The sequence below is a fragment of the Nyctereutes procyonoides genome, unplaced genomic scaffold (genome assembly GCF_905146905.1).
Source record: "Nyctereutes procyonoides isolate TBG_1078 unplaced genomic scaffold, NYPRO_anot_genome, whole genome shotgun sequence".
Lineage (NCBI taxonomy): Eukaryota > Metazoa > Chordata > Mammalia > Carnivora > Canidae > Nyctereutes > Nyctereutes procyonoides.
The window spans coordinates 10,100,570-10,121,797 of record NW_026575125.1 but is presented as its reverse complement, the minus strand read 5'-3'; the positions used below and the strand labels follow the sequence as shown (position 1 = coordinate 10,121,797).

The 21,228-nt window shown below is 44.7% G+C and overlaps 1 protein-coding gene across 3 annotated transcripts in view; it reads right to left on the bottom strand.

Annotated features, from left to right (window-relative positions):
• Positions 1-829: 829 nt before the first annotated feature.
• EGFL6 (EGF like domain multiple 6) overlaps positions 830-21,228 on the bottom strand; it is a 70,170-nt gene continuing 49,771 nt past the window's right edge. For 2 of the 3 annotated variants that reach the window (XM_055339167.1, XM_055339169.1), the window contains 5 exons: positions 20,414-20,740; positions 18,562-18,642; positions 16,259-16,360; positions 13,326-13,591; positions 830-4,592 (listed from right to left, as the gene is read on the bottom strand). In XM_055339167.1, coding sequence (XP_055195142.1) covers positions 4,482-4,592; positions 13,326-13,591; positions 16,259-16,360; positions 18,562-18,642; positions 20,414-20,740 — 887 coding nt within the window. In that variant the 3' untranslated portion in view covers positions 830-4,481. The remainder of the gene's footprint in view (positions 4,593-13,325; positions 13,592-16,258; positions 16,361-18,561; positions 18,643-20,413; positions 20,741-21,228) is intronic. The other variant, XM_055339168.1, reaches the window with a different exon arrangement.

Sequence of the window (21,228 nt, the reverse complement as noted above, 5' to 3'; positions counted from 1 at the left end):
AGACGAGGCTCGGCTTGGTGCTGCCGGGTGGATAATACTTTGACTTTTTCTTTTAAGATTTTATGTATTTATTCATGAGACAGAGAGAGAGAGAGACGCAGAGACACAGGCAGAGGGAGAAGCAGGCTCCACGCAGGGAGCCTGATGTGGGACTCGATCTCGGGTCTCCAGGATCACGCCCTGGGCCAAAGGTGGCGCTAAACCCCTGCCCCCCTCCCCCGGGCTGCCCCATCTCACACGATTTTTTCTACCTGAAAAAGGCAATCCCCAAAGTGTCCTGAGCAACAGCGTCAGCAAAATATACGGGCTCTGAAAACAAAATGACTGAGAGGGAAAGAGGAATTCAGTTGCTGCCTAATGTCCCGTGGCCCAGTGGTGTCCCTGCTGCAGGAGGCGGCTGGGGTGGGGGGGGAGGGGGGGAACACAGGGGAGCCTGGACCGCCTCCTCCCGCCGCATCTTGTCCCGTGAGTGACAAAGCCCAGCTCCCCAGCCCACGAGTCTCCTGTTTCGTACCCGCGTGTATGAGACCAGAAGAGGCCGACGTGTTGGCCTGGAGGAGGGCAGTTCTTGGCATCTGAAGACAACGTGACTTCTCGACGTCTGAAATCAGACTATTCCGTGGTCATTCCTCTTTTTTTCTCCTGGAAAAAAAGAAGAGATGGGATCCCTGGGTGGCTCAGGGGTTTGGCCCCTGCCTTTGGCCCAGGGTGTGATCCTGGGGTCCCAGGATCGAGTCCCATGCCCGGCTCCCTGCATGGAGCCTGCTTCTCCCTCCTCCTGTGTCTCTGCCTCTCTCTATCACAAATAAATAAATCTTAAAAAAAAAAAAAAAAAAAAGAGGACCAAACACAGCGGCTACCTCGGGTCTGCCCGCAGGTGGGTATGGTCTCAGCGAGGCATCAAGAGCCCAAGCAGAAGGGGTCGGGGTGTTGGCCAAGGCCCAGCTGTCATCTTACAGATGAGGTGAAGGATGCACCTCCCACGCGGAGCTGAAGTCTCCTGAGGTCTGTAAGGGGGGGGGACAGGACAGGCTTTCCTGGTCACAAGGAGGCTTTTCCCAACCCCTGGAGCAGGGACCCCCAGTGTCTTCCAGTACCCCTCCCTGCTTATGACAAAGGCCCGGATGGGTTCTCAAAATCAACTTGGTGCTTTAGTCAGCTCCTGACGTTCAGCCCCAGAGAGGAGGCTAGAATGGGGACTCGTGCCATTGTCATTTCCATGTGTCAATCTGTGAGGCCAGAGGATGTAGGACATCCTGGTAAATGATACCTCGCCTATGCCAGCGAATAGGCGAGCACCGTTCAGTGGTGATTTGGGCAGTGCTCGGGGTCTGGGAAGGGCTGGAGATCATGGTTTTGTTGAAGAAGCGATGTGCACAACGTGTCATTTTTGGGGAGCACTGCTCAGCAGCCCGGTGATGGGATAGAGAGAAGCAGCCAGTGGGGTAAGCAAGGTCGGGGCTCCCTTTGGTGGCCGTGGTGGAGGAAGACAAGAGTGTGGGCCGTGGGGGTATTGTCAGGAGTGTCTCTGAAGGGATGATGCGCCTTAGAATCGAGGTTATGTTTTATTAGAGTCCAGATAGGAAGGCAGGAGATGGGAAGAAAATGAAGATGTCAAGGGAACGGGCTTTCAAAAGGTCCAAAGGAGCAGCATGAGGAGATTACGAGAAAGCCCGACAAACTAGAGCTTTCGGTGTTGGAGTTCAAGCTCAGAGGTGATGATCAAGTCCAAGGTGGTGGCCATGGTGCGGTGACCGGGGAGACTGTGGTGACTGGAATAGAGGTCAAAGAACTGTCAGGCTAGGACATCGGATTGGTCATTCGCATAGATGTCCCCACATCGGTTGATGACAATGGCGAGGAAGGGCAGAGAGGACCGTAGAGCTATTTAAGCGCATCCTCAAGGAACAGTGGCTTTTCCGTGAAGTAGAGAAGTAGGAGATTGTGACCAAGAGTGGAGCAACCAGGTGCCACCTTCAGCTGGCCCGTGCGTGTGCGCAGCGTGGAAGGATGAGCAGCCTTCGTTTGCTAAGGCTGCACGGGGGGAGGGAGGCCCGGAGAGAGCTCAGCTCAGCCGACGGTGAGGGAGGGGAGTTTGTTTAGCGGACGATGCAGTAGGTGTGATGGGGAGAGGGCAGGAAGAGTGGAAGCTAGTGTCCAGGAAGAAGCCCCTAACGGTGTGGGGCTGAGAGCGGGAGGCGGTGGATGACAAGGGCCTTTCGGGTTGAGCGGCCCCAGGGACAACGGACGTGCGTCATGGCTAAATTACTTGAGCTGAGCTTCCCCCAAAGGAACCCAAGTATGATAAGATGCTAGCGCGGGCTAGAGCTCCAGGACACTGTAGCCTGTTGACTGGAATCCCAGACAGTATGTTGGTATGTAGGGGTCCAGAGAGCTAGTCCCCCAAGACTACGGTCCTGGGGTGGGAATGGCAGGGGCAGCCCCCAGGGGTCAGGGAAGAGTATCACCAGAGTCTGGATTGTGCTTTTTGTTTGAAATCCTAGATAGGCCGAGAGAGGGTTCGTTTTTCTCTCATTTATAAAATGTTGACCAGTGACGGGTTTGGGACAGGAATAGGGATGCCACAAGGTTATCGGGACCCAGGCTTCTTCCAGCTATGCGCTCCTCCATGAGCTACGACCTTTGACCTCATGATTGCAAGGTAGCTCACAGAGCTCCTGCCTTCACAACCAAACACACTGCAGGAAGGAACGGGAAGAGAAAGGCCAAGAGGGGCGGCGAACTGACAACTCTCTTTAATGACCCTTCCTGGAAGCCCCACCAATGACTTCAGGAGGCTCTCCATCTCCGAGAGGTCGGGAGATGCAGCCTTCTAATTCAGCACATTCCACTCCCCCAACCAAAAACAAAACAAAACAAAAAAACCCCACACAAACACACACACATATAAGTATTTTTTTACATGGTCATAGTAGTAAGGAAAAAATTCAAGAATGGATATTGGGTAGGCAGCTAGAAATCTCCACTAGAGATCTTAAAGAAACATGAAATGCTATGATTTAACTCTGCTTAACTCAGCCTTGTGCAATGAATTTAATGACTTTCTACCCATAACTAACCTGATTCCCAGGCTTCCCTATTTCATTTCTGATTCAACATCTCTTCTTTTAACCTGGATCACTGGGACACACTGGTCCTTTGTTCCAAGTTCTCCCTTCTGTCTTCCTTGATTCTAAGCTGTAACTGTGCTCTTGAATTTCCTCGGTCACTGAAGAAACAGGGGGTTCTTCTTCAAGTTGTGTCACAGTCTTAGAAATCACCTGTACCAGTTAGCTCTTGCTGCAGAACAAACCACTCCGAATCTTAGTGTCTTAAAACAGCCATTTTGTTATCTCTCACAATTCTGCAGGCTGATTTGACTTAGCTTGGCACATCTTCATCCGGTCTCATTTGAAAGACTATTTTGGGGGTTTCTATAACTAGAGGTTATCCTAACAGATGCAATGACAACCTTTGAAGACAAGACTTTGTATGCCAAAATTACTTCACACTAAAAAAAAACCCAGTGTTTTCCCCCTAACATCTTAAAAGGTTGTGTGTATGTGTTGGTTGTATTAAAGAGAACATTGTTGAAAAGAGATTATGATTTTTTTTAAATAAAGGATTACTAAAAGTTTCAGTTTAAAAAAATTTAAGACTGAGACTACACATTTTTTTTTAAAAGATTTTATTTATTTATGTGAGACACATAGAGAGGGGCAGAGAGAGAAGCAGGCTCCCTGTGGGGAGCCTGATCTGGGACTGGATCCCAGGATCCTGGGATCATGACCTGAGCTGAAGGCAGATGCTCAACCACTGAGCAACCCAGGCGTCCCAAAAGGAAATAATTTTAAGAATTTTAAGAATATAAAGTATTTCCAAAGAAAAAGAAGGAAACCTATATTTCCCAGTAAAGCAAATAATTATATACATTTTGAAACAGAACACCAATAACACATTTTCTTACTTAGAAAAAACTTAAACCAAGACACGGGTGATTATTTGAATATTATTACAAAGAATTTAAATATATAAGCTGGGCTGTAAATGATCAGGCTAAGCCACTTAGATAAAAATCTGTGATGTCAGCTTCTAAGAAGTGCCAGAAAAGTCAAACAGAGAAACGATTCTCTGTGGGGTTTTTGTTGTTTGTTTGTTGTATTTTTATAATTCTAAAAATGTTACATAGAGGTCCATCAACTTGTGTAGATGAATCAGATATACTGGGGTGGGGCGAAGCTGAGCTTTTTCCACATTTCTACATTTTATAAATTCAGAAATGAATGAGGTGACAAGTGGTTCTTAAAGCAGATATTGGCATATCTTACGTAAGAAAGGCAGCTTACAATAACGTTTCTGTTGATACATTACAATTTTTCAGTTTGCATTTCTAAAGTGGGGCAATCTATGATGTAATATTAGAAAACAGAGAACTGACATAAAAAAGCTAAATATAAAGATACAAAAGAGCACAGTAACATTTAGCCATTCACAGATAAAAGGCCATCTGGACATAAGCCTGAAACCAGCAAGACGCCGTCCACTGCAATTTCTCCAGTTTTGCCCTTGCCACGTTCTGCTTCAAAAATGATCTAATAATGGAGAAGATAAAAAATATTACTTCAAATTATTCAAGTCAATGATATGACCTATTTATTTATTTATTTATTTATTATTTTAAAGATTTTATTTATTCATGAGAGACACACAAAGACACAGAGAGGGGCGGGTTCCATGCAAGGAGCCTGACATGGGATTCGATCCCAGGTCTCCAGGATCAGGACCTGGGCTGAAGACGGTGCTAAACCGCTGAGCCACCCGTGCTGCCCATGACCAAACTATTTAATAGGTATTTTTAAAAATATTTTATTTATTTATTCATGAGAGACATAGAGGCAGAGACACAGGCAGAGGCAGAAGAAGGCTTCCTGTGGGGAGCCTGATGTGGGACTAGATCCCAGGACCTCTGAATCATGCCCTGAGCCAAAGGCAGACACCCAACTGCTGAGCCATCCAGGCGGCCCTATTTAATAGCTATTAAAAAGGATTGAACTCAGGGCACCTGGTTGAATCAGTGGATGGAGCCTGAGACTCTTGATCTTGGGTTATGAGTTTGAGTCCCACTCTGTGCATAAAGATTACTTAAAAAAACAAACAAACAAAACAAACAAACAAACAAAAAATCTGGGCAGCCTGGGTGGCTCAGCGGTTTAGCACTGCCTTCAGCCCAGGGCGTGATCCTGGAGACCGGGGATCAAGTCCCATGTCGGGCTCCCTGCATGGAGCCTGCTTCTCCCTCTGTGTCTCTCATGAATAAATAAATAAAATCTTAAAAAAAAAACTGAATTCATCAGTCCCTACTGCACAGGAGCAGGCATGGAGATTGCATATATAGTAATGTATTTTCCAGATGCCAGTATCTGCACTGAGTGGATTACATTCAGAGAAAACAGGATTATTGCAACACCGAAAAGAATCTGGACAGTCCTGAAAAGCTGAGAAAGGTATGGCTGAAAAGGAAATTTTGGAATTCCCTTTTAAAGGAAAAATAAAACAATAATGTGGTTTTCTTTTCAAAAACCAAGCTAGTATAAAAAAACAAAAAACAAAAAACCAAGCTAGAAGAAATTTAACATTCCCTGTGAACATCTAATGTAAAGCTCTATAGTTGAGAGTGAATGATTTTGATATATTCAGATTTTGGTAATTTGTAGTAATATAGCCATTTTTCTTAAAATATTGGCATTAATATTAGAAATTATTGAGAATGTCATTGTTTTCATGTTTTGAAAAATGTTACATAGTAGGCTATAATAATTTTTATCTGTGATAAAAATCAAAATATTTCTACTAATCAAAATAGATCAAATAAAATACCTACTATCTATTAATAATCAAAAGAGAACTGAACTTCCTTATATTTTAGAAATGTCTAATGTAAAGAGAACAGAGAGAGGATGAATACTAGAATATTTATCTTGAATTTGCACACAAAATGACAGGAGTGACCCATTTAACAAAATTAAAGATATACTATTATCTTTAATACTATTACTATTTTATATTCATTCATCCAAAACTATTTACAAAGAAATATTATTAAATAATAGCTGAATGCTGTTTTTCTCCTTTCCCATTACTACAAACTTTTTTTATTTTTTAAAGATTTTATTTATTTGTTCATGAGACACACAGAGAGGCAGAGACACAGGCAGAGGAGAAGCAGGCTCCATGCAGGGAGCCCCACACAGGACTAAATCCCAGGACCCCGGGATCATGACTTGAACCAAAGGCAGACACTCGACCTCTGAGCCACCCAGGTACCCCCAAATCACTCATTTTTTCAACTTCCATGCCTGGGCAGTACACAGAAATCTTTACTGAGGCTAGAGTCTTGTTGCTAAGAATCTAGCCTCAATGGAAACCTCAGACAACCATTTCCTGCCCAGAGCTCTGCCAGAGAGATGCAATGGTACAGCTTCTGAGTCCTGGAGAATCTCACTACCCCATCAGTGCTTCTGCTTCCGTCCTTCACAGGCACTTCTCTCTGCCCTTTACCAGAATAGTCTGCTCAGGGAGTCTAAGCTTTCAGGGAACAAACGTCAGGAATGAGTTGGTTTCCTAGAAATGCTTGCTTTTGATTGTTATATCCCACAGCTTCTTGATAAAACATAAGAAGCTTGTCTATTTTTTTTTTTGTATCGAGGCAGGCCTAAATATTATGAAAAATAAACCCAAATTAGGATGTCAATTAATTATCCAGACATTTATTTTTAGTTATCTGGGGTATCTGTCAGGGATTTGGGGGATGGAAAAGCTGCCAGATCTCAAGATCTAAACATGCCCACCCTCGTTATCCCACCCATTGTAGGTGTTGTGATGGGTCTATTTTGGGGTTCACTGCTTTTAAAACTTATCCTAAAGGAACATCTTCCCAAAAGTAGTTCCTTCCTGAGAAGAGACTGGAGGAGGAAGCAACTTCTATACCCAGTTGTGCTATCACTTGCTGCTCAGCAACAGCTTGTCTCTAGCAGTTCTTAAGAAAATGCACCCAGGGAGCGTAAGAGCCATAGAGAGCAGCCTAGGCAGTGGGCAGTTGCAGTGTCTCTTCACTCCCATTTGTCCCTCTGAGGCTCCCCCTCTTCTCTTTGAAGAACCACAGAAAACGGGACACAGTAGAGACAGCAAGCCTAAAGTGCTTCATCTCTATCACCTTCAAAACTATTTGGGGATTACTGATGAAGCAGAAAAGAGACGCTGGTGGGGATGGTGAATAGCTATATGATGGCATTGATATGAGTATGATTCTTAAAGCATCTTTCTTTAAAATGCTAATTTTTTATAAGTGTGAATCTATATATGTTTTTAAAAAGCTTAGAAAAGACAACACTTTGTTAAAAAAGAAAGTAAAGATTTATAATTGGGGGTGTCTGGGTGGCTCAATTGCTTAAGCATCTGCCTTCAGCTCAGGTCATGATCTCAAGGTCCTGGGATAGGGTCCCATATCAAGCTCCCGGCTCAGTGGGGAGTCTGCTTCTCCCACTCCCTCTGCCTCTCCCTGTCACTCATGCTCTCTCTCAAATGAATAAATAAAATCTTTAAAAAAAAGATTTATCATCTATAATTAACATGAGTCCTTCCATATTTTGCATTTTACCTTCCACATGAACACATATTTTAATCTATTTATAACCATAGTATGTACATGCTATTGAATTCATTTTTTAAAAACATTTTTAAATTTATTTATGATAGTCACAGAGAGAGAGAGAGAGAGAGAGAGAGGCAGAGACATAGGCAGAGGGAGAAGCAGGCTCCATGCACCGGGTATCCGATGTGGGATTCGATCCCGGGTCTCCAGGATCCCGCCTTGGGCCAAAGGCAGGCGCCAAACCGTTGCGCCACCCAGGGATCCCCTTGAATTCATTTTTTAAAAGATTTTATTTATCTATTCATGAGAGACACACAGAGAGAGGTAGAGACACAGGCAGAGGAAGAAGCAGGCTCCATGCAGGGAGCCCGACGTGGGACTTGATCCTGGGTCTCCAGGATCAGCCCCTGGGCTGAAGGTGGCGCTAAACTGATGAGCCACCTGGGCTGCCCTATTGAATTCATTTTGATAGAATATGTGTGTGTGTCACTTTAAAGAAGAATGACATTTTCCAAATTATTTTTTCTCTCTAAAACTTTTGTTACAGGACAATCTTAGTCCTCTTTGAAAAAAGAATCATTTTGCTGTTCTCTAAATCTGTATATTTCTGATATTGATAATTGAAAAATTAAGGAATCCCTTAGGTATATTACTCTATTATTTCTCCTTACAACGCATGGTATTTAATAATGCTCCATAAATTATAGCTATTATTATTTTCATAATCATTGAATTAGGTATTACAATGTCTTTCTGAATACAAAACTATTATCTGTTTTTTTTAAGATATATATTTTTAAAGATTATATTTATTTATTTGAGAGTGAGAGACAGAGATAGAGGATGAGCGGGGAGGAGAGAGACAAGTGGGTTGCACAGGGAGCCCGATGCGGGACTCAATCTCAGGACTCTGGGATCTGATCTGAGCCGAAGGTAGACATTTAACCGACTGAGACACCCAGGTGCCCCAATATGACCTATTTTTTAAAAAATACTACAATGGCCAAAAAACTTATAAACATCATTTAGCAAGTATAGAGGTTTGGTAACATGCTACTAAACAATGAATGGGTCAACTAAGAGATCAAAGAAGAAATTTTAAAAATTACATGGAGACAGATGAAAATGAAAACACAATGGTCCAAAATCTGTGGGATGTGGCAAAGCTGTTCTATGAGGGGAGTTTACAGCAATAGAGGCCTACCTCAAGAAGCAAGACAAATCTGAAATAAACAACCTAACAGTACACCTACAGGAGCTAGGAAAAGAAGAACAAATAAAACCTAAAACCACTAGAAGGAAGGAAATAAGATTAAAGCAGAAATAAAATAGAAAAAAAAGGTCAATGAAACCAGAAGCCAGTTCTTTGAAAAGATAAGCAACAAACTAGACCACATAGAAGAAATCGCTAAATTCCTAGAAACACGTAACCTCCAATACTTAGAAAGAAATAGAAAATTTGAACAAACTGATTACCAGTAATGATAATTAATTAGTAATCAAAAAACTCTCAAGAAACAGTTAAGTCCAGGATCAGACAGCTCCAGAGGTGAATTCTTCCAAACATTTAAGGAAGAGTTAATTCCTAGTCTTCTCAAAATATTTCAAAAAATGGAAGAGGAAAGAAAGCTTCCAAACTCATTCTATGAGGCCAGCATTGCCCTGTGACCAAAGCCAGATAAAGACACCACAAGAAAAGAGAACAGGCCAGTATCTCTGATGAACATAGATGCAAACATTCTCAACAGAATGTTAGCAAACAGAATCCAACAATATATTAAGAAAATCATTCACCGTGATCAAGTGGGATTTATTCAATCAATGGGATCCTCATCAACAAGAGAAAAGAGAAAAACCATAGGACCATTTCAATAGATGCAGAAAAAGCATTTGACAAAGTACAACATCCATTCATGATAAAAACCCTCAACAGAAGCAGGTTTAGAGGGAACATATCGCAGCATAATAAAGGCCATATATGAAAACCCCACAGTTAACATCATAATGGTGAACAACCGAGAGCTTTCCCCCTAAGATCAGGAACAAGACAAGGATGTCCACTCTCACCACTGTCATTCAACACAGTCCTGGAAGGAGGTGACGAGGATGCAGAGCACACTTACCATGATGGGCACTGAGCATAGAATTGTTGAGTCACTATATTGTGCACTTGAAACTGAAATAACACCGTATGTTAACTACACTGGAATTAAAATTTTAAAAAAGTAGTAACGGGAGGGGCACCGGGGTGGCATGAGCAAATAGCCGAGCTTGAATCCCACCTCACCCTCCTGCCACATTAGGGATGCAGCTTTGGATTCAGATAGAATTTGATTTAGAGAAAGTAATGTGCTTTACCTTGTATGCCTTGTTTACGGAATAAGAGTTGCATCGGCTACAAATATCCACAGCCAATAGGACACTGACAAAGTGGTATGCATGCTTTACTCTAGGTTCTTCAGCATCCCCTTCCTGCCCCCAGTATGGCCCAGTAAGGGTTCCTCTCACACTGAAAAAGTACAGGGCACAGGTGTCTGCATCAGGGCCTGGCGGGGTCTGAGCATCCCTCTTGATAGAGCTGTGCTGTGTTAGAGTGTCCTTGCTGGCCAGGCTCTTTGGGGGCATATTTGCAAAATTGTGTATTTAAAAAAAAAGTCACTGTTTTTATGGCACATACTACTACTCACCCCCAAGCTACCACATTATAGGAAATATTTCTCAGTATATAAATTCAGTCATGGAGGTAATTGCAAATGCTGTGCAGAGGCATATTTCAATTTTCCAATAGGATGTCAACTCTACACAGCACAGCTCAGTGTCATGGTCCCCAAACCACACTACACACACAATACTGTAAATATGTGGATTAGATTTGTATTGATGCAAATATGTTGAAATGAGCATAAACTAGAATTGCTGTGTTCATTAGCAGTAAACATTGTAAAGCAGTGGAAGAGAGAAAAAATGGTGAAAAAAATAAACTATAACCCAACACGTATTTTATCTATAGTCCTATCTTAGGCCATATTTTATTTTATTTTATTTTATTTTATTATTTATTTTTTTAAAGATTTTATTTATTTATTCATAACAGACACAGAGAGAAAGAGAGGCAGAGACACAGGCAGAGGGAGAAGCAGAAGCAGGCTCCACGCAGGAAGCCCGACGTGGGACTCGATCCCAGGTCTCCAGGATCACACCCTGGGCCGAAGGCAGGCACTAAACCGCTGAGCCACCCGGGCTGCCCCTAGGCCATATTTTATTTTATTTTATTTTTTTTTTCCTAGGCCATATTTTAAATAAGATGTTCTGCTTAAGTGTGACGAGTAAATAAAGAGATACTGAATATCACATCTGACACTAGATTCCAGGCTTTCCACTTCTGCCTATTACCAAAAAACAGGCTTTTCCCTTTTGTTAATGAATCATTATCTTTCACAAGCAAAGTGTAAATGGAATCCCACCCACTTCATGAATCTACTAATCGCCCTTCCTCTTGAGACCATTAGTTGTTAATCAGCTTTTCATGTATCCCCTTCTAGGTTCCACCTCACCTCTGCTCACCTCAACCAAACTTTTTTTTAAGGATTTTATTTATTTATTCATGAGAAATAGTGAGAGGCAGAGGGAAAAGCAGGCTCCCCGTGGGGCCTGATGTGGGATTCGATCCCGGAACCCCGGGATCACGACCTGAGCCGAAGGCAGACACTAAACCACTGAGCCACCCAGGCAGCCCCCAACCAAACTTTTCACAAGGGTCCACAGTGGCTGCCTCCCAGTCTCGGCTCTCCTCCTCATCTCTCTATAGGGGGGCTTTCCCCCCCTCTCCCCCAAGGGTCACCAGCCACCTCCTGATGGTCAGACTTGATAGACTCTGTCATTTTTATCCCATTTGTTCTTTCTGACCATTTCATCTCATTGACCAATTTCCTCTTAAACTCTGTTCCCTTTTCCTTTATTAGACCCACTGTACAGCAATTTAGTGCCACCTGCGGCCCAGGGCGTGATCCTGGGGACTTGGGATTGAGTCTGTGTCGGGCTCCCTGCATGGAGCCTGCTTCTCCCTCTGCCTGTGTCTCTGCCTCTCTCTCTCTCACTATGTCTCTCATGAATAAGTAAATAAAATCTTTAAAAAATAAATAAATAAACCCACTGTACAGAAAAGGATGAATCCAGGAGGTCCAGGTTGGCTAGACCCTGAACATTCTAAAGAAGGTATGGCTCTCGACTGGTTCCTGGGAGATAACCTCTAAGTCCTTGGAATATCTTGCCTCTCAAGAGTGTCTTTGCTCATGTTAGATAATTTAGGCCAACAACGTGCATTACCGTGAGAGCCCCGGATCACACAGATATAGCCTGACCTCTAGAGAGGCTGGAGACTGAGCAACTCTAAGATCAGCTATGTGCGCAGACCGACCCCCAACAAAAACCCAGAATGCCAGGGCTTGGGTGAGCTTCGCCGGTGGGCCACACTCTGAGTATTGTCACGCATCACTGCTGAGAGAACGGAGAGCCATCCATCTGATTCTACTGCAGAGGAACACCGCAGGCTTGTACCCGCTCTCCTGGACTCTGCCTCATGTGCCCTTTCCCTCTGCTGACTTCATTCACTATCCTTTCACTGTAATAAACTGCAATCCCGAATAGGACAGCTTCTCTGAATTCTGTGAGTCCTCCGAGGGAACCATAGATCCTGACTGTCTTGGGATCCCAGGCAATAGCCACAATTTCATTTAAAAAACATTTAGGGGGCAGCCCTGGTGGCGCAGCAGTTTAGCGCCTGCCTTCAGCCCCGGGGTGTGATCCTGGAGACCCAGGATCGAGTCCCAAGTCGGGCTCCTTGCATGGAGCCTGCTTCTCCCTTTGCCTGTGTCTCTGCCTCTCTCTCTCTCTCTCTGTATGACTATTGTAAATAAATAAAAAAAAAATTAAAAAAAAAATAAAATAAAAATAAAAAACATTTTAGGGATCGAGTCCCACATCGGGCTCCCTGCATGGAGCCTGCTTCTCCTCCCTCTGCTTGTGTCTCTGTCTCTCTCTCTCTGTCTCTTATGAATAAATAAATAACATCTTAAAAAAAATAAAAAGATTTAAAAAATGACCTTCTAGGGCACCTGGGTGTCTCAGTTGGTGAAGCGTCTGCCTTCAGTTCAGGTCATGATCCCAGGGTCCTGGGATCAGAGCCCTGCAGGATCACTCCCTGCTCAGTGGGGAGTCTGCTTTTCCCTCTCCCTCTGCCCCTCCCCCCTGCTCGTGCACTCTCTCTCTCTCTCTCTCTCTCTCTACCTCTCTCTCTCAGATAAATAAATAACATCTTAAAAAAAAATGACCGTCTAGCTTCCATTCATTGTGATAAGTGCTGGGCACAGAACAAAAGAGTAAGACATTCTTTGATATATTAAGGATCGCATGGTCTGGTTTGAGAGGCTGTGGGTGAGGAGTCTGACACACACACAGATCCTTCCTAGAGTGTGTGATACGCAGGCACCTGACAGCGCTCCTTGTGCTGACTAATTGCCTCGCTTATTTTGCTCCAGAACAGAAACTCTTCAGGTGGAGGGGGAAAGTCTTACTCATCCTTGTGGCCCCAGGGACTGGGTACCTGAGTGTTTTGTTGTGTTTGTTGAATCACTGAAAAAGCATGTATCTCATTTAACACTGGTTTTCCACTTACACTTTTGGTAGTGCCAGTCTCTTGATACAACTGAATTTTCCCAGTCTTCCACCTTTCATCCTCACTTCCAGTCTCCTCCCAGGCCAGGGCATTGTTACTGTTTTTCACAAACACTCGCAGTTTCCCTACTTTGACTCCAGCCAGCCGGTAATTAAAGAGCAAACACAAGTTGCTTTGGGCCTGCAGGTCCGGGAGGAGGAGTTTCAACCGGCCCACGTCCTTCTTACGGCCCTCCAGGGCTGGAACTGCCATGTAGTAGCCAACAGCTTCAGGAGAAGAAAAACGCACAGTTAGTGAAGCCATTGTGAAGGCTCTGGCTAATTCCAGAGAACTGGAATTAAAAAACAAAAACAAAAACCATAAACAAAAAGAAAATCAATGATAGTCTCCTATAGGGAAAGCTGAAGTCCTTTTCATTTCAAACACAGGAACAAAATTTACATGCTAAAATGGATTTTTGGGATCACAGAGACGAAAGTCTTTGTGATACAGAAAAGGAAATTAAGGGTCAGAGAAACTGAGGAATTTGTCCACGTTCCCGAAGTGTGGTGGTAGCAGACCTGGCATAAGAATCTAATGGAAGAGTCTTTTAACACTGCGGGTAATTTCCAGCTGATGGAGAATGTGTGTTCCAAAACCTTCCACCTTGGTTGTCTAAGGCTTGGAATGCATTTTCCCACAGAGTCAATGATACGTGTGATGGCCAGCTATTTAGGCGGTGTGGCATCTAGTCCACAACATACGTGAATTTGTACTCATGGTTTCATGGAGCTCAACCACCACTCGTAACGTATCACTCTGAGTTCCAGTTCAGGATGCCAGGAACACGTCTCCTGTTCCCAAGATCCACGCCTAAGTATCTTTTAACCAGTGGTAGTGCACATTGCTCACCTCCCAGCCTCTGGCTGTGGCTTTGATGAACTTGGGCAAACATTCTCATAGAATGGGGTCTCACAGAGTGAGGTCTCACAGAATGGGGTCTCACAGAGTGGGGTCTCACAGAGTGGGGTCTGAATGCAAAGAAGGAATTCCTGTGGAAGTCAGGAGGAATACACTGGGGGCTGGGGTAGGGGCTCGAGTCTTCTGCTAGCACCTTCCCGGAGACACTAGCAGGAGCCAGGTTGACACTGCCTTAGTTTTCACTGGACTCAGAGACTGTCTGGTCTTCTCCAGCTAGTAAAATTGCCAGATTCAGCAAATAAAGATACAGGAGGCTCAGGAGAGTTTGCATTTCAGATCAGCACATGTCTGAGATATACTGAAAAATATTCACTGCTCATCTGAAATGTAGGCATGCTACACTTCGTCTAGCCACCCTACCACAGACACCCTCTCTTCTGGGACCCGCTGCGGCAGATTTCTCCTCTCGCCACTAAAGCCCATCTTGATCTGTCCTGGAGATTTTATCATTCTAAAAATGCTGATTCATCCCATGTTTTTCTTTCTTATGTTTAACTCTGCAGGGAAAGACAAGCCCATCTAGCACCCTAGGGGGTGCAGCAGGAGGGAGGAAAGTATCATGTGAGTGACACGAAGGCTGACAACCCTGGGGCCTTTTATGAATCGTGTTTGTCAACACGGGACTTCCCATTGCTGGGAAACCCAACCTAAGACGTACTGACTGTGCAAACTGTCGAGATCCTGGAATGACCTACGGGATCCCTGTGTCATACAGCCCTGGCAGACATAAACTGGGAGATGCCACGATGGAAGAAGGAGGAACTCAAGTTAACTACAGACAAGACAGGCTCTCCAAAGACGTACTGTCTCCAGACTGGTTGAGCTCGCCCTGTGCTTGCCCTGAATCTTTGGGGACAGTCTCACTCACACAACTTGCTTCATGGGATGTGTATCCCCTCTACCCTAATCTCAAGTTTTACAAGGAATTTTTGTTAGGGAATATCCAGGTTTCCTGGTTGCATGTGAAAGGAGAGATCTAAAGGAAGAATTAATCTAGAGGAAGGATATAGGAGGATCTTATAAATGAGGGCTGAATTGGTAGATCCTCAAATAAATAAATGGATTTGTAAAGAACCTGAGAACCAGAGCTGTCTCTAACTACATGGTCAGCGTCAGGAGACAGGGATTCCATTTATGCTCCGAATGGGATCTGCAGGCCAAATGCTCTACCCAAGGGGAAAGACGGGGCCCATCAATAGTGTTGAACCAAGAAGTGGAAAGGGCTGGAATGCCACAGCTCGGAGCCGAAGTTGAAAAAGTCCCAGTTTAAGTGGCCAGAAGGAAATCTGCAAACAATAGAGGGGAAAGTTCAGGTTGCTGACCTGATGGCTCATTCCGGTGTGGAGACTTTGAGGGGTGACTTCACTAAAACTTCAGATATAGGCAGAGGTCATATTTCCTTTCCAGATTTATTTTCCCACAAAAAAACTAAACAAAAGCTACAGAGCACCATTAGCTGGCAAACCGGGAAAAGGAACAATGTCTTTCTACCTTTCCCCCCGTGCTCTTAAAAGGTACATGAATTCTGGGGCACCCAGCTGGTTCCGTTGGCAGAGCTTGCAACTCTGGATCTTGGGGTTGTGAGTTTGAGCCCCATGTGGGGCACAGAAATTACTTTAAAAAATAGTTTCCTTTAAAACTCTTTTTAAAAAAATGTACATTAATTCCAACATCTCTCTCTCTCTCAGCAGCAGGAATGACTATGGAAGAGTTTTGCTGGAACATCCTGTGTGTGGGTGGGCAGGGTAAGAGGGATAATAAGGTGGAGCATATATGCTGAACCAACTCAGCCATTTATCAGGAGAGATTTCAGGAAGGTCTAAAAATTTCCAAACGTGACAGACAACCCTGACCTAACAAGACCTAGGAATAATAAGGATAATAATAAGAGGAGTGATACCTCTCCTGTATCACTGGAGAGGCTTCTTTACCCGTGCTGTATCACAGAACACAAAAGAACAAAATCTCAATACCATTATTTCGATCAGCAGGATTCCAGTCAAAGTCATCTTCTATATCCTGTTTCCAGTCACAGACCCCATGGTCAAAGCTGCAGTCTACGGAGATATTTAAATCTGTGAAGAACGAGGGTACATTTCATAATCATTCAGAGCATTAGAAACATGTCTAACATTTGGAGCTCTGGAAGGCAATGTGATGTTTCCAGTTGTCGTCGAGTATTGAGCTGAGGGAGTAGCTTATGGTGTTGCTGCCTTGGCAACCATTTTGTTTGGCCAAATACCCTAAAACTGACCTTCACCCCTCATGCTAGTGGAAGCCACAGAGAGCAGCCTGCCAAGTCACAAGGAAATATAAGTTCTTGATATGACTTCCCAACATCCCTTGTGATCAACAGGCCTCCCCTGCTCCTAGGGCCATCCTCTTAGAGGACCCTAAAGGTGCACTCCTTAGATAAGACTCCCTCGGAGCGGGGCACCTGGGTGGCTCAGTCGGTTAAGGTCATGATCCGGGGTCCTGGGATCAAGTCCCTCATCGGGCTCCCTGCTCAGCAGTGAGTCTGCTTCTCCCTCTCCTGTTCTTCTCCCCTGCTCATGCTCTCTCTCTATATATCTCATAAATAAATAAACTAATCATTAAAAAAACAGGACTCCCCTAGAACTCAATAAGACCCTGATCTTTCTGGTTTGAATTGACCAATCCAGCTTCAGCCCAGAACCCCAAAGTACTCCGCACATGAACAGTAATAAGGGTGTGTGCCCTAGCTCCTGTCTGTCTCTCTCTTTAAGCACCCTGCCTCAACTTCCCTGTGTAGTGCTCAAAGTGTGCTGTGATCCTCCAGGCCCTGTGAGTAACAAATATCTCTCTTTCAATCTCTCTTGTGGCCTTTTTATTTTTATTTTTTTTTTATTTTTTTTTAAATTTATTATTATTTATGATAGTCACAGAGAGAGAGATAGAGAGAGGCAGAGACACAGGCAGAGGGAGAAGCAGGCTCCATGCACCGTGAACCCGACGTGGGATTCGATCCCGGGTCTCCAGGATCGCGCCCTGGGCCAAAGGCAGGCGCCAAACCGCTGCGCCACCCAGGGATCCCTCTTGTGGCCTTTTTAAACCATTATTAATCTAACAAAGTCAGAACAACTGCATGGAGTACAGATCATGGCAAATGAAATGGCCTTCAGGATAGTGTCATAGCAGATACTGTGTTTCGGTTTAAATCTGTGAAGTCATTCTGGACAAATTCTGTTGTGATCTTTAAAAAAATTACTCCCAGTATCCATGCTCTTTGCAATATGACTTTGTAGCACCTTCCCTGACTCTTGAGTCCAGCCCGGCCTTGTGACTTGCCTTGGCCAACAGAATATGGAAGTGATGCTGTGCTACTTCTGAGCCTAGACCTCAAAAGGCCTGTGTGCTCCTGCTCTTTCTTGGAACCCTGCCACTGCTTCAAGAGAACCATCTTGGCTGGCCTGCTGGAGAATGAGACACTACATAGAGCACAGCTGAGTCACCCTGTTGTCCCAACTAAGGCCCTAGGCACATGCAAGAGCACAGCTCAGATCAGCAAAGTCACTGAGTAGGCCCACGGCTGACTGCAGACACATGGGTAAGCCCTACCCAGACCCACCCAGACCAGCTCAGACCAGAACTACCCAGCTGATCCACAGACTCATAAGTAAAGATAAACATTTAATACTGAAGGTCTGAGGGTCTGTGGTTGTTTATTATGCCGCGCTACTGTGACAATAGGTAACAGACACAGGCACTTGGGCTTGGAATTTAGTCCATGGTAATTTTCAGTGGGCCCTCAGGTGTGGAGGTTGAAGCAAATGAATCCTTTTCTCCCATCTTCTTTTTTTTTTTTTTAAGATTTTATTTATTCATGAGAGACACACAGAGAGACAGAGAGAGGCAGAGACACAGGCAGGGGGAGAAGCAGGCTCCACACAGGAGCCTGATGTGGGATTTGATCCCGGGATTCCAGGATCACGCCCTGGGTCGAAGGCAGGCACCAAACTGCTGAGCCACCCAGGGATCCCTCCCATCTTCAAATATATACCATCTGCCTCAACCCATCGCTCTAGGTGTCAGGCAAGAGCGGCGGAGAGAAGACAGCCTTCCCATATCGACCTTACGAATCACGTAAGGACCCACTATTTTCATACGGGCACGGTGTGTCAAGGTGTAGTGACTTTTCCCTTGGGTCTTTAGGAATGAAGCAGTGATTCCTAAATAATGATCTCATTGTACAAAGAAATTAAAACGATGTGGGATGCTGCAGAAGGGCATACTCTTGAGACAAAGGATTATTTACCTTTGTGTTCCAGTCTGGATGTTACAGGTTTTCCGTGGGCCAGAACGAGACCCAATTCACCCGCTTCATTCACCTTAGGGGCTAATAAACAACATTTGATCAGTTAAGAAAAACCCTGAACCCTCACATGCTAAGAATCAATGAATGAATGAATGAATGAATGAATGGAGAGAGTTTTATCATGTATTCTAATTATAAAATATGGAAGGGCAGTTCCCTTAACATTCCCAAAGCATTCATATTGGTTCCAGTTTCCTCGTCTAGAACATCGTTTTCCAAAGATGTCCTAAACACCTACACTAGTAACGTGTCCCTTCTCACCAGGTTTGGAAGTGTGCTTTCTCGAGATTTTCACCCTCTGTTAGAGGAGATGATGCCTTTGGTATGCTAGTTCTTGCAGAGGTGGGCCTGGGTCTACCGTTCATTTGGTTCAATCGAACAGCTATGGAGCCAAGGACAGACAAGGCAATAACACCCCAGAGGCAGCAACAAATGCCCAGTGAGAAAGAAATGCAAAGTCTTAGCGTGGGGACGTTGAGGGGTTAATATGGAAAGTACCCTGGAGGGGCTGAGACTTATGGTGGGTTGAAAAAATATTTATTTATGAGAGACACGCAGAGAGAGAGAGAGAGAGAGAGAGAGAGAGAGAGAGGCAGAGACACAGGCAGAGGGAGAAGCAGGCTTCATGCAGGGAGCCTGATGTGGGACTCGATCCCGGGACTCCAGGATCATGCCCTGGGCCGAAGGTGGCGCTAAACCACTGAGCCACCGGGGCTGCCCTCATTTGGGCTATTTATTTATTTATTTATTTTATTTATTTATTTTTTATTTATGATAGTCACACAGAGAGAGAGAGAGAGAGAGGCAGAGACACAGGCAGAGAGAGAAGCAGGCTCCATGCACCGGGAGCCCGACGTGGGACTCGATCCCGGGTCTCCAGGATCGTGCCCTGGGCCAAAGGCAGGCGCTAAACCGCTGCGCCACCCAGGGATCCCCTATTTATTTATTTTTAAAAACATATATTTATTTATTATTTATGATAGACATAGAGAGAGAGAGAGGCAGAGACACAGGAGGAGGGAGAAGCAGGCTCCATGCCAGGAGTCCGACGCGGGACTCGATCCCCGACTCCAGGTTCACGCCCTGGGCCAAAGGCAGGCGCTAAACCACCGAGCCACCCAGGGATCCCCTCATTTGGGCTAAAGTGTAGCCACACAACTGTGAAATTCCCCTTGCACCAGCGGACCTGTCAAAAGTGCCTTCAAGAAGTAAAAAGGCGGGGACGCCTGGGTGGCTCAGCGGTTGAGTGTCTTCGGCTTAGGGTGTGATCCTGAAGTCACAGAATCAAGTCCCACATCCGGCTCCCTGCATGGAGCCTGTTTCTCCCTCTGCTTGTGTCTCTGCCTCTCCCTCTGGGTCTCTCATGGATAAATAAATAAAATCTTAAGAAAAAAAAGAAGTAAAAAGGCGGAGCTTGGCAGATCAACCTGGATCCGGGGTCTCTCTGGTTTGGGGGTGTGCTGTGTGGAGAGGTGGGGAGTCAGACAACTGTGCTCACGGGGCTAGCAAGTGTACTTGGCTGAGAGCAGAAAGAGGGTCTGCATCAAATAGGAACCCCCCCGGGGGAAGGGGGAAGGACTTCTATCCTCCTTGTTTCCCACAGCAGCAAATTTGATTTGGGATCTGCAGAAGACGTTCATTTGCAGACCTTACAGAGAACCCTGCTTCTTAAGCATCAGCACCAAACCCAATTTTACTTCAGGCATGGAGCTGTCTCATCTTCTTTCACTTGTCAGGAGAAATCACAATTCATTTTTCATAAAATGTGTAAAATAACAAAAGTGTTACTCACAGAACACATCTCCTCGAAGGCTTTGCTCCTGCTCCACGTGGTTCTTCAGGGCTTTCTCATTTTTTTCCTCTTCCTCAAGCCCCCCTTTCTTTCTCTCTTCTTTCTGTTTCTTTCCTCCATTAGAGGTCCTAGCTCTGGAAACAGTCTCTTCAGGGTTGAGGGGCCACAAGTTAACCTTTGGCGCAGGGGTTCCAGAAGGTTCTGTGATGACATTTTTAATTTTTACCTTCTTTTTCATGCTGTTTTTGTGAGCCAGTAACTTCTTGATTCTGTCTTTGATGGTACCGGGTGCTCTGAAGACTTCCTTCACAGAATTTTCAGGGATTACTAAAATAAATAAGAAAGGTGAGAAGTTTCCATTTGGCTGTTAATTAGGTCACTCATGAAAGAAGGAGCATTTAAAGTGCGGTCGATGAATGCTTCCAGAATCAACCCACATGAGGCTCCCATCCAACATAGGGTGTGAACTCACAACCCTGAGACCGAGAGTCATGCGCTTTACCAACTGAGCCAGCCAGGCACTCCGCCACCACTTGATATTTTAGGAAGAACTATATTTAAAGCAGTTCCGATGTTATGGTAGTATCTTCCATACCTTTCATTACAGGACACACTTTTGTTCTGCCTCAGAGATCACGAAAATCAAATAAATACCTGCTCGCCCCAGGGTGGGCTACAGATTCCACAGTGATGGATTTTCCAGGGTCCTCTACTATTTCTGTGTTCACACTGGTATTCTTCAACGCTGGTGTGGTCCAGCAACCCTACTGATTTGTCCAAATTTGACGTACCAAGATTATAGCTCTAGCAATAGG